The 13,707-nt window shown below is 38.4% G+C and overlaps 1 protein-coding gene across 2 annotated transcripts in view; it reads right to left on the reverse strand.

Annotated features, from left to right (window-relative positions):
* Positions 1–13,707, reverse strand: part of Tox3 (TOX high mobility group box family member 3) — a 102,808-nt gene that overhangs the window by 8,033 nt on the left and 81,068 nt on the right. For both annotated transcript variants that reach the window (XM_026392298.2, XM_026392297.2), the window contains exon 4: positions 4,127–4,396. In XM_026392298.2, coding sequence (XP_026248083.2) covers positions 4,127–4,396 — 270 coding nt within the window. The remainder of the gene's footprint in view (positions 1–4,126; positions 4,397–13,707) is intronic.

A 13,707-nucleotide genomic window follows, 5' to 3' on the forward strand; every position in this document is an offset into this window, starting at 1 on the left:
CTTCAATACATTCACAGCATATGCTCTAAATAGCAATTATGAGCAATGAAAAACAGAACACTATTCCAAGCAATGCTATAGGTGTGTGCTTATGCACACACAAGCAAAATATTTTACACTTTCCGGGATTTTAGCAGTAAAACCTAACAACATCCTGGATGTCGATCACATTCAGGTATTTTAAACGAGGTCCCTTGCCACAATCATATGCCATATGTATGATCGGTCTTAATTGATTTTTTTTAAGCCTGATTTTTTTTTTTAATTTTTTTCCAGAATGTTACTTTGCTAATGAGTCTCTGGAAACTCAAAAGAGAAAGAAGCTGTAATCACTACACTGGCACACTAAAGGAAAGGTCATCTTTATTTTCTAAAATAACAATAACTTTCTAAAAGACAGGATAACAAGAAATGTAAAAATGTCAAAACCACTTTAACTGGAGATAAAAAATAAATTAATATTCTCCATAAAATTAAAAACCTGTAAAAGAACCACAGTTGATGCTTAAAATCACCAAGACTAACTAGAGGACTAATAAGAAGATATTTATTATATGTGGTAAGTAACTTGATCCACAAGTAAATTGCCGTAAAGACTCACAGGTATTGATTCACATTATGAATTCTGAAATTAAGACCATGGAAATGATACAGTATAGATCCATAGATTCCACCTCCCTCTCCCCACAATTTACAAACTACTAAGCTTCATATTCACTTCTTACCATCTATTTTTATTGATCATATGAGATATTTATCAGAGAAGCAAAGGAAATGATTTATCAACCTTGTTTTTTTTTTTCCCTCCCCTCGATTACAGTACAATTATGTTGAAAACAATTTTCAGTTAATTTCATCAAGAATCCTGAAGTGTTTGACAAATTCTGTTTTAAAAGCCAGCCTTGGGCAAGATCAGCTGAGATAGATTCAAGTTACTAACAGATTGGTTTTTAATGGCCTTGAATCCTAATTCAAATATTCCTAGAGTATTATTACTTTCTGAATGAGGGTCATTTGAAACTTAATCCAATTACTAAAATTCTTAGAGAGGAAACTGATAAGTAGATTTCTTGAAAGCTCTGAACCTTCGAAAGTTAAGAAACCACTGGCCACCTTCTCTAGAAGGTGCCTTTGGAGTAATAACACCCACACCAGTTGACAGGTAGTTAAAATGCTTCAGAGGGTGTTAAATCTTATCTCACCTCCCCTTCAAGATGCCATTTTTCATAACTCACACAATTCAATAAATCTGTAGACCCCATTCATTGTCTTTTGTTCTAAAATCTCAAGAGTGAGTGAGACTTGTTTAATTCCACTCAAAGGAACCCATATCCTTCAACTAGAGCTTGAACTGGAGCCAAGTTCTCCTTCAATGAAAATATTACTGTAGCAACAAGAAAAACAAAATATAGATCCGCTCATATTTTTCTAATTGAGTCAAACAACTATATTCTTTTTCTGGAAGAAAATTTGGTACCGTTTGTGCCAAAAGTAAGTACCCTGACCAATGAGACAAATTTATAGTGCAGTTTTCTGTTTTGTTTTTTTTTTTCCCAAACGAGAGAAGTTCAATTTTATTCTCTTTAAAACAAGGTATAAATGTCGACAACCTCTGATGCTTCTCTTGTAAAACTGTAACTTGCCTTAGCTATTATTACCTTTTTAAGAATAAACCAGAAATGAAATAGTCCCACTGTTTAAATAAACTTTCAGAATTAATTTTCCTGGAGAAACTTTTGTGTAGTTGAATTTAAAGGGCTGGGAAGCCTGAGAAAAATGGTTTTACCCCCAAAGAGACATAATTAACCACCATTGAATCCTCCTTTCTCAACTGTTATTTAAAAGGGAACAAACTGGAAACCCAGATGCTTTCACATAAAACTGAGTCCCTTACTTAAAATGGAGCAAGATAGGAGTGACGTGGAAGGTTCTCCTTAGATGTGATGACTTCAGTTTGGTACAAAGGTAAGTCTGATCAGTGGACATGGGCATTCAGTGCAAGGACTCCACCTTCATGTGTAATGACCAGCTGTCACCAAGCTGTGTCTTATGTCCCTTGAGTTTCTTTATTTCTCACTTCACCACAGTGAAGTCCTTGTGAGTGTGAGTATTACCAACTCTGCATCTGCCAACCCTGAACTCAATGCAGAGCTAATTTGAAACCAAACCCTTCATCTTGAAGTCCCTTTGGTTTCTGCACTTCTCTCTCTCTCTCTCTCTCTCTCTCTCTCTCTCTCTCTCTCTCGCAGTGCTGGGGGTCAAACCCAGGGCCACCCATGTGCCAGTCAAGCACTGTACCACTAAGCCACATCTCCAGTCCTCACCATCAATCTCAATCTTCTTCAGCTCTTTTACTTCCATTTACTACTTAAAATAAATGATGCTTTCAAAGTTCTGGCCTTGACTTGCTCCTTACCCTTTCTAAGAAATCCTGATTACTTCCATGTCCTCACATCTATGGGCTGATGGTTCCCCAATCTATAGTTCCAGATCCAATGAAGTGAGCTCTAGACTCAAATATAAGCACCTAAATTCAACCATTACATGCCAAACTCAGCCTGCCCCTGGGGGTGGGGACACTTCTCTTTCTAGGTGGATCCTATCATTTACAGGTAGTCATGCGGTCTCTCAAACTAAAACTCAATTCATCTCTTCTTCAAATTCTAGAGGAATCACTGTATCTTAATGAATCTCTGTTAAATGTCTCATTAATTGGGCACCTTCTGCCCAATCTGCTCTTTGATGAAAGAAAACAAACCAACAAAAATCTTCTAATGGATTTTCTTTTCTCTGATTCCTCCCTTTGTAATGCATTCTATCTATAGCCAAAAATTACCCTCTTAAAGCATCAATTTGCTTAGGCCATTCCTCTGTGCAAATAATTAATCAGCTCTCAGCCACCACATTTACGCCATTTCTTTCTTCTGTTTCTCCCCTCCCCCACATCAAAGTTCATGATACTAATAAATTCACATGTACTTTCCTTTGCTTCTCACTGTTCCTGCTACCAGAATGCTGGCCTCTTTCTTCTGCCTCACAAACTTTTATGCATCCTCTTAGACTTCATTCAAATACAACCTTCTCAATAAAGGCTTCCTCAAATCACTCTCCCAAGCAGAATCGATTATAATCCCAATACACCAGATACATCAATTATACCCTTAATCGCATCTGGAGTTAGTTTTAAACATTGCTATTCCTCCTCAGTGGGGCGTCCCTTGGGCAGTAATTCTCTTATAAATCTTTTTATCAAGTAAAATGAACCAAATAAAATGTCAAGTACAGAGTAGGTGTACAACCCAGAATTCATAAAAAAAGTAAAGAGTAGCTGTATTTTATTACAGTATTCTTTACATTGAAGTTATTCATACCAGCCAGGTGTGGTAGGGAGTACATTCCTGTAATTCCAGCGACTCAAGAGGCTGAGGCAGGAAGAACACGTGTTAGAGGCCAGCCTTGTCAACTTACCAAGACCCTCAGCAAATTAATGAGACCCTGTCTCAAAATAAAATTCAGGACTGGTATTGTAGCTCAGTGGTAAAATGCACCTGGGTTCAATCCCCAGTACCAAAAAAAAAAAAAAGTATTCATTCCAGGCATTTTAAAAAGTCATAAGGGCAATCAATCTATGTATTTAAAAAATATGCTTCCCATGATAAAATAAAGATGTGAATGATCAGAATTTACTAAGAGATAAACATCACTGAAGATGCAAAGCTGTCAAAAAGTGGCAGAGGCACAGCCAAAGAACTGGATGAAACTTAAACTTGTCCCTTGGAACATTCAGTGAAAACCAGAGCAGTTCCCATTTTTGCAAAGTCTAGAATTTCTAGAAGTTTCTGGAAAAGTAGTACAGACCCTCCCTTTTGCAGATTATGAAAATTAAGTTTACAAGGGTTAAATAAACTTGTCCCATGGCTTACAACTCAGAGAAACCAGATCTCCCAATTTTCAGTTCATACCCTTTCTAGTGAAAATAAATAAGAGGGGAAAAAAATATTTAACTAGCATAAACTTAAATGTGACTCCAAATCCATGAGGAAACAAGGGTTAGACCAGGAATGAAATTCACAGCCAGAGGTAGGGGGCAAGGCGCATTCTCTGGGGGTTGACAGCTCTAACTTACTCTGCTGGCCTCCTCCGCATCCTCCTCGTTGATGGAGCTGGAAGGCGAGGGCGTGGCCGATTTGCTTGCTGGAGGTGAAGGAGATGTATGGGGCATGCTGGCTCCTCCCAAATTCAAGCCCAGCTGGGCACTGAGCTGGGACTGGTTGATGGTGGTGAGCTGGGCAGGAGGCATGATCCCCGATCGCGCAGCATCCGTCATGTGGACGATGGACCTCATGATCAGGGAGGGGTCCTGGCGGTACTGAGAGACTTGTGTGTGGCTCTGATCCTACAACAGCAAAGGCAAGGGCAGAAAAGGCTTTTAGTTTCCCCAAATATCCACAAATGTATAAAGTTATCAGCTTCTTAGATCCAACCTGTTGCAATTTTGAAAGGTTGGACGATTGCAGGATGATATTCTGTATGAATTAAGTAAACAGAAAGACTCCTGCCAGGTCATTGTAAGCTCAGGAGCACAAAACCCAAATACCCCAAATATCCAGTGCAGGCTGTTTGACTGCACACTGTCTTGGGATGACTTTTTTTTTTTTTTTTTTTAAGACTATCAGTAAAAGGAAAGATGAAATTCTTGCTGGTCAAGGAGGGAAAGGCAGAAACAGGGACCCAGCCCTTCTGGGCTCACCAATTGGTGCACACAGCGCAGTTGGTTCGGTTCCATTTCCCTCCACTCAGCACTGTGAGTCAAGGAGAGTCAGTCCTTCAAGGAACGCAGGGACACACAGAGAGGAAACACAGAGCTTTGCTTTCACAGAACAACATGTCTGCTGCAGGGCATCCTGTCTTTGCAACCCCCTCGGTGAGCCAAAGGGGCATTCCGATGCTAGGTACATGTCAATGGCATCTGGAAGTCATTTCATGTCTTTCGGATCAGATACCAGTTTTTTTTTTTTTTTTTCACTTAAACCTACTTTGTTTTCTTTTGTTCAATGCCACCATGATTTAATGTACTAATGGATTTTTTTTTTTTTAATGTGGAAAGAGAAGGTAGAGATCATCAGAATTTAGTTTTCTCTGAAAGTGGTGTCGGTGACTTAAAAAGTAGCCTTCTCTGTTCTGGGGAGTTGTACAAAAGACTTTAGAGTTATTATTGCTTCTTTTTCTCTCTTGTCTTTTTTAATTCCAAAGAATCAAAAAATGAAGACATGCTTTTCGAATGACTTCAAGACTTGTCATTTAGAGTGAGTCTGTGATTTTACTGAAACCAAATTTTCTTGACTCTCGGTGACCCAGAATCTAATTTTATACACAAGCCTATGAATTCTTAACGGTCCCTCTTTCGAGTCCTTCTGAGAAGGCTTATTTTTGCTCTTTAAAGAAGCAGAATAGATTGTTAAAAACTAAATTTCTTCATGTTAAACATACAAATGCTACTAAATAAGAAGCAGTATCAAAGGGCTACTTGAATTATGTTCTACTGTACTACAAAGTGTTATGAAGCTTTTAAAAATAATGAATTAGATTTATGCATATTGACCTAGGGCAGACTTTCTCAGTCTTAGCTCCATTCACATTTTGGATCAGATAATTTTAATTTTTGTTGTGGGGCTCGTGCTGTGCGTTGGGTGCTTCAGCAGTATCCTCAGCCTCTACCCTCTAGATGCTCAGAGAAACCTCCTTCCCCACACATGTATGATAGTAAGCATCTCTAGACATTGCCTTCTGGGAAGTGAAAATCATTCCCAGTTGACAAACCACTGACCTAGAGTGACATCCAAGATGTCCAAACAAAAGAACAAGTTGTAAAAAAAATTGTAGAACACAATCCCTATTTTTGTTAAACAAAAACAAACAGAGAAAGGCCAAACATGGCAGTTCACGCCTGTAATCCAAGCAGCTCGGGAGGCTGAGGCAGGAGGATGCCAAATTCAAAGCCAGCCTCAGCAACTAAGCGAAGCCCTAGGCAACTTAGTGAGACACTGTCTCAAAATTTAAAAATAAATAAATAAAAAGGGCCAGGGATGTATCTCAGTGGGGTTTAATACCTGGTACCAAAAATAAACAAACAAATAAAGAAGAAAGAGGAAGTTACAACAGTTACATTAGGTCACATTCCAGGGTAGGGCTTGGGGAATGAAGAGGAGAGACTCAACTTTCCCTCTCCACCTGCGTACACTGTTTTGACAAACTTGTCACCAAAACACAAAACAAAACAAAGAAACGCTAAAATACTTGAGTCACGAAAAGCTAAACAGAAGATAACACAAGTGGTTAAAATGGCCTAGCAAATTGTTAGTTTAATAGTAAATATATAAATTTTCAATCTCCTAATAATTGCAGAATTATTAAAATTAGTCTGATCCTGAAGAAAATATCACACGTAACCCATCAACCCCACTCTTTCCTCTCTCACAACATCCTAAAATATGACATTCCATCGGTAGGTGACCTTCTGCAGGTTTCTGTCCTAAAAGTGGATTTGATGTGAACACTTCATCTCATTTATTTATTTATTTATTTGATTGGCGTTCTGACCAAAAAAATGAACCCATTTCTTCTAAGCTTTGAGCTTTCTGTCCAGTCTTCCATGTTTTTTTTTTGAGGTTTAATCATTAGTCACTTATTATTCAATTCCACCCCCCAATAACAGGCAATTAAGTTACCTATCTTACCCTTAAATTTACTCCCATACACACTTAAATAGAATATTTTCAAAGTCTTTTCAGACTTACTGAAATCTGGATGTTTTTAATCAACAAGCAATGTCCAGAGTACATTTAAATTGTTTTAATTCTGACTGTATAATAATAAATTAGTTAACTAGCATGACCATGAACTATGCTAATCAGATTTATGCAGCTTTTTCATTAACAGAGGAGTTACTTTGCCCTCTTCGCTCCAATGCCTGTGGAAATCAGCACAGAAAGATGCTGCATGGACTCACCCACAACTACAGCATTTTAGGCAGATCTCCGAATGGAACAGAAGACCAAAAACCTGTTCTTCTTCCTGGCCTGCCAACTCTCCCTGAATTCCACCGGCCATATATGCCTGTAACCCTGCTGATGGGCAGCTGCGGTTCAATGTACTAATAAGGAACATTACTAGGTGTTGGCTCTGTGCCAGAGGTTCTGCTAAACTTGCCATCTATTTTCTAATTTAATCCTTTAGAAAGTCTTGATACTATTACTATACCAATTCTTTGGTAAGAGTGATTCCCTATGTCACCAAGCTAGCAGTGACACTTGCTTCTTGGAAACACTATTCTCCAGAGGAGCTGCAGTGCCTGGAAGGTACCTGCAGAGAAAGGAATGGCCCTTGGAGTCTCCACCACCAAAGATGCTGGCGGCATCCTCATTTTCCACAGGGCAGGACGCTCTAGAATATTTTCAAGTAACCTCTGCCTCACATCATCAACGCATCAAAATGTGCTAGCATTTACCACGGCTCACAGTCATCCACTAATAACTTCCCATGCTTGAGGATTATAGTATAAGAAGATTAATGGTCAAAGTGTCTCTTTAGAAATTCAAGCTCCTTTAGGGTCACCAATTATTAACAACCGCTTAAGGGAACTTGATTCCCCAAAGGCGCCAATCATTTTCCATACCAAAAAGAAAAAGAAAAAAAAAATGTAACCTTTAGAAGACACTTCCTTTGATCTTAGGATTCCCACTTAAAAAAGAGGAAGCTGTCAGTTCAGTTCAAAAGTATTTATTGAGCACCTATTATATGCCAGGCAGGTGAAGCCAACATATCAACGCTCACATCTTTGAAAACAAAATTACCATGTCTTTTAAGTATTATTCTAAACAAAAATTGGAATGGACCAAAAGGTTTAGTATATCAAAAGGTAAGCCAGAGAAATTTATATAGACTCCTCCAAGAGATAGCTCACGATTCTTATATAGTAGTAATATATTAGTAAGGAAATATATAACCATGCATACAGCCTAAAGAAATTTAATGTGTTTTTATAAATCATTACCTCTCACTTGCCCTGAAAGATTTACCAATGATTACTTAAAAGCAAGGCAACTAACTGGTGCATTGCAAGAGATGGTCTCTATCATAACCGGAAATAAGCTCTGGATGCTGGAAGCTTTGCCAACTCTTTTATTTTTTTATGTTACTGAGGATCAAACCCAGGGCCTCCAGCACACTAGGCAAGCACTCTGTCACCAAGTTAATATGTAGTATTCATTTGTATTACTTCCTAGTCCAGCATTTGGAAAAACTTTGTCCTCTATTGGATGATATTAGACAAAGAGTTCTCAATTTCAATATTGACCTTTTGTCTGGAAAATTCTGTTGGGGGGAAGGGCTGCTTCTATATTGTTGAGTGTCTGGCATCTTCTCTGGTTCTACACTCAAGATGCCGGCAGCCCCCTCCTATTAGGCTTTGACAAGCACGATCTGACAAATGTCAAAAATCTCCCTTGTTGAGAAGTAGGCTATTGGACAAACATCGAGAACATCGTTCACTTGGGGTGGCAGGGATGGTGGGGGTGAATAGCTAAAGCTTATGCTTTGTCCCTAAAAATAGAAAGCATAAAGACAAAGAAGATTCAAATTGTGACAAATACCATGAAGAAAAAAAAAGTTATTGGGGAGGATGGTTGCATTCATTAGGCTAGTAAGGAAGTTCTTTTAAAAAGATGACACAGGAGCAGATAGAGAGGAGCAAGGAAGAGCCAGAGATGGGCGGGAAGCGTGTTCCAGGCAGAGGGAACAGCAGGTGCAAAGTGAGCAGGGATCAAGTCTGGCTGACTTGCAAGGTGGAAAAAACAGGGGAGCAGAAGCAGGCTGGGCAAGGTGGAGAGGAAATGCAGTGGGGCCAGAGAGATGGAAGGGGCCAGATGATGCAAAGTAGGCGAGTGACACAGGATGCCCCCCAGAGGAGGGGACCAGAAGAAACAGGGCACAAAGGGAGGCGGAAGCTAACTGAGCTGGAAAAGAAGGCATTGCATCCCAAGCAGACAGGAACACGAGCCAAGGCCCTGCATGAGGACACATGCACAGGGAAGGACTCGGAGGCCAGAATCGAGGGGCCAGGACAAGCAAGGCCGCCAGGAGACTGGAAGGCAGTGGCCATAAAGTGACAGGCTTTATGGTCCATTTTAGGCAGTCTGGATGGTGTTCCCAGAGTAGAAGGAAGCCTTGGCGTGTCTAAGGGCTGGCGTCTCTCCATGGAGGGGGCCGTCCATTCCAGTAACTGACCCTCTTCATGGGCAACCCGTTTAAACCACCTGTGGGCATTTTGGTTTAGTTCAAATAGAAATGTGCAGCCTAATCCCTCAAACTATGTTTTGAAGAGAAAACAAGTGTTAATTTTTGCCATCACAAGGCATTCAGAGTGGGCAGGTTCTGGTCCTCTTGACCTAAAGGCACAACTCATGCATGGGATGCCCAGTGTGGACAGCAACCCAGCACTGGTCTCTACCTGATGAGGGGCCTCTCTGTCTTTTCAATGGGAAGCCAATGAGTGGATATTTCTGGAAGCAGTCCTTGTTTTCTTAATTTGCCTGAAAAACCTTCAATGATTGAACGTCAATTATTTAAGTGAACTGTTAAAAAAATCTAGATTTTTCTATATTGCAAAGGAAACCTTCAATCACAAACACAAACGAAAAACTAGATTCGCTCCTGACAAACGGCATGCCAAATAAATACCAAGAGAAGAGAGGAAAACTGTTCGTTGAGGATAAATATGGGGCCTTAGGTCTAAGGCTCTGGGCCTAACTTATGGTTTCTCTTATTCAAGGAAGACAAAAGAGAGGTGTGGCTAGGCATGGCGACACCCACTTGTTATCCCAGAAACTAGGGAGGCTGAGGCAGAAGGATCATGAGTTCAAAGCCAGCCTCAGTAACTTAGCAAGACCCTCAGCAACCTAGCAAGATCCCGTTTCAAACTAAAAATAAATAAATAAATAAAAAGTACCTGAGATTGTCTCAGTGGTTAAGCACCCCTGGGTTCAATCCCCAGCACAAAACTTAACCAAAGACTGAATGAACTGAAAGATGAAGGATGGGCTTACTGTATAAATCACTTATTGCTTTAGCCAGTGTGGACGTCAAAGATATGTCTTGGGAGGCACAGGGGAAAAGGAATGGGTACAGTTTGCTTCCATTTGCTGAGTCAAGAAAACTACTTCTTCTACCTATTTAAATCATCTTCTCTGTTTCACTCAGCCCCAGAGCAAAGAGGTATTCACCTGTGTTCACACTGAAGACTGTATAAATTACACCTCTCTAATATTGTTTTCTGGGTAGTGTGGATTTTTTCTTTCTTCCTTTTTTCTTTCTTTCTTCTTTTTTTTTTTTTTTTTTGCAAATATATTTGCTTTCAATTTTTTTTTAAACTTTAAATGTTACATTGAAAGTATTTTATTCTGATTTTAACCATTCTTGGTCATGACAATTGTGCTTCTTTCCACCCAGACTGATTTCAACATAAAAGATTTTTTAAAATCTAATAGGCAAATGCACTTAATGTACCTTTTACTTACACTTACAAATAAATATTCTCCGTAACAATCCAATATCAGGTTTTCATAATAGAGGATAACATCCAATTAAGAAGCAAATAACTCCAATAGGTTTGAGAGTGTGACTAAATATATTTTTCACTGTGCCAGTTTTTTTAATGAACATTTCTTGAGAAATGGAGTAATTAAACAATTATCTGTAGTCAAAATTACTTTGTATTAATAAATATCAAAATTACAAGTATCACATTCAAGCCAGTAATTTTATGCCCAATTATTTGGTTATGTCCTATAGCAGTGTTAAAATTTTATTTCCAAATCAAATGGTTCTATTTAGCTAGGTAGTATATTTCTAACCCCAGAAGACCTTGAGACGCACACACACAGCTAAGCCCAATGCATACCTACGGTACCAATGTAATTACAGACCCACATACCACCAACTTGATATTCATTAAAGTATCTTCATGCAGTAGATGATTTTTCCTTAATAAGTACTCTCAGGGTTATAATCAAACATACCTCTATAAGAAAGTTTTCATGGAAAACAGTCTTCCCAAGAGTTAATTAATAGTTTCTTAGCAAAATAAAATTTTCATGAGTTTATTATCAACTCTTAATGGTAATTCACTCATATATCCTCTAACTCCTTTGTTTTCCTAAGGAATCCACTCCAGAGATTTTTTTTTTTTTTATGATTCAGTTCTAACTGAAAATCATAAAGAGGAATTCTACCTTTCCAGCTGTTGATACTTGAAGTTCCCTTCCCTCCAGCCTAATGTAGGAGTCAAGGTACATTCTTAACAACAGATGAATACTCTCTCACTGTCCTTTAATTTATTCATACATTGAACCAATAAAGTACAGTCCGAGGGCCTGGTGTGTGCCAGCCTAGTGGCTATGGTAGGCCCTAAGATGACAGCAAGTAGCAAAAGAGGCCAGATTCCTGCCCTCCTAGAGTCTGTACTCTGGTGGAGAGCAGGCGGGGGTGAACAAGCCAAGGAGACCATTTTAAAGAATGGTCAGTGCCCCCAAATAAAAGAAACTGGGGTAATGATGTAAAGAGTTACTTTTGTCCCTCTAAAAACATTTGAACCACGGTGTCAGTTTTATTTGGCAATCTGAATGTCAATGGTGTTTGGAAGGGTCCTATATCATGACTAGGTTCCCATAATACTCAACGATAAAGATCCATGCTAAAAAAGAAAATACAGAGAAATAAACCATAGCATAACTTTGCAACAACACTTTCCTGTAAATGTTATAAATCAAGCAAGCAGTCACATATCACACTGCACTGACAGCTAACTGGGGCTAGCAGAAGTTTGGAACACATTCCCACTTTAATAGATAACCCTGAATTTAACCTTAAAGATGGCACTTGCATGATCAGGGTCAGTGAGAACAAAGAATACTTATTTTAAGCTCTGAATGGTACAAGGCTATTTATTCCCCCCAAGAAAGAAGTAGAAGTGCCTACAGCTTGGGTAGTTTGGGCAGACAACTGTCAATTAAAGCCAATTAAAGTCGATTTTGATGATAAGCACCATTCTATATTCAGATTCTGAGTTTTTGTATTACACAGAGGAATTGATAATTAAAAAAAACAATTTCATACATAGTATAATCACTTTCTAATGAATAAGAACAATGCATAAGCTAGGTATGGTGGTGTGTGCCTATAATCCCAACAACTGGGGAGGCTGAGGCAGGAGGATCTCAAATTCAAGGCCAGCCTCAGCAATTTAGTGAGGCCCTAAGCAACTTAGCAATATCTTGTTTCAAAGTAAAAAATAAAAAGGGTTAGGGATGTTGCTCAGTTGTTAAGTGTTCCTGGATTCAATCCCCAGTACCAAGACAACAACAACAAAAATCCCTAATATGTGGCGCTTAGTAGGTGCTCAATAAATACTTGATGTAGGTTAATATGGTTTTCATTTTATTACTTAGGTTTTGTATAATTAGGTCCTTTTCCACTTGAAGTGAATTTTTTGCTTATGTAAGTTGTGCTTTTCTATTGTTAACATACAATAAAAATACCTTTTGACAATAACTTCACCCCAAATAAACACAAGTGAAGTAACTGTTCAATTGATATGAAGAATTGGTGCCCTCCCCCCAAATGGCTAAATGGTAATCATCCTGTGGAATTTAGCTGTGCAGCCTCTATTGACAATGGCAATGAACATGTTCATAATAATAATAAGGGCTTGTTTTAATAGAACGTTCCACGCATTAAACACATTAATGACCCATGAAATAACTGTTTTATCTGTAACACATTAAGCAACATTGCTAAAAACAATGTATTAATTGAAAGTCTGCTATGTCTCTTAATGTATGATTTTTTCAAAAGTATGAAACGGCAGGAAAGTCATTTTGTAAAGATGAAAATAATTCAACTTCAAAATTAGAGTCATGCCAACAGTTTTAGGGAAAATAAAAACTTGTAAAACAAGCCTGGTAATTTATGATTTAAGAGTCTTATGAATATTTTAAGAGTTTATCATTTTCTTCTCTGCATGAGTATCTTCTATAGGACTTTTTTTTCCTAGTGCCTTAACAGGTACAGATACTTTCAGACTCTTCCTGTACTTCCATCTTTTTCAATTTCCTAATATTACATTGGTTATTATTTTGTGCTCCACTGTAGCATTTTCTAGACACATGCGCTATCACAATTAAATCCAAAGCAAAATCAAACAGAAAACGCCAGTCCTCTACACGTGAAATATAATGTAGGGGTGGGGGGAAGTGTGTGAATTATCAGTGTGTTTTATAAATTCTCTTTTGGGGGGCAATACAAAATATCAGACTAGAGACAATTATTTTACTGTCTGTTTCTTCGATATCAAAGAGAATTTTGAAATTCATCAAAGCTAACCTTCTGTTATGTACAACAGGCTAAGCTGAAAAGAATGTTAACAAGTTCAATTTTCATTCAATCAGCACTACTGCTCTCTGAAATGTTTCATTGCAGGAAAGAAATAAAAATAATCTATATGGTAATTATGAGGATGAATCCCCCAGTAACTTTCAGCTACATGAAAGGTCAGTTCTATTGAAGATATTTTATCAGTCCCTCGCACATACTCCTGTACTGTCATTTTAAATCAGAACAGCATTTTATTTTCCCATTTACAGCTACCTGCAG

This window comes from Urocitellus parryii, chromosome 15 (genome assembly GCF_045843805.1).
Source record: "Urocitellus parryii isolate mUroPar1 chromosome 15, mUroPar1.hap1, whole genome shotgun sequence".
Lineage (NCBI taxonomy): Eukaryota > Metazoa > Chordata > Mammalia > Rodentia > Sciuridae > Urocitellus > Urocitellus parryii.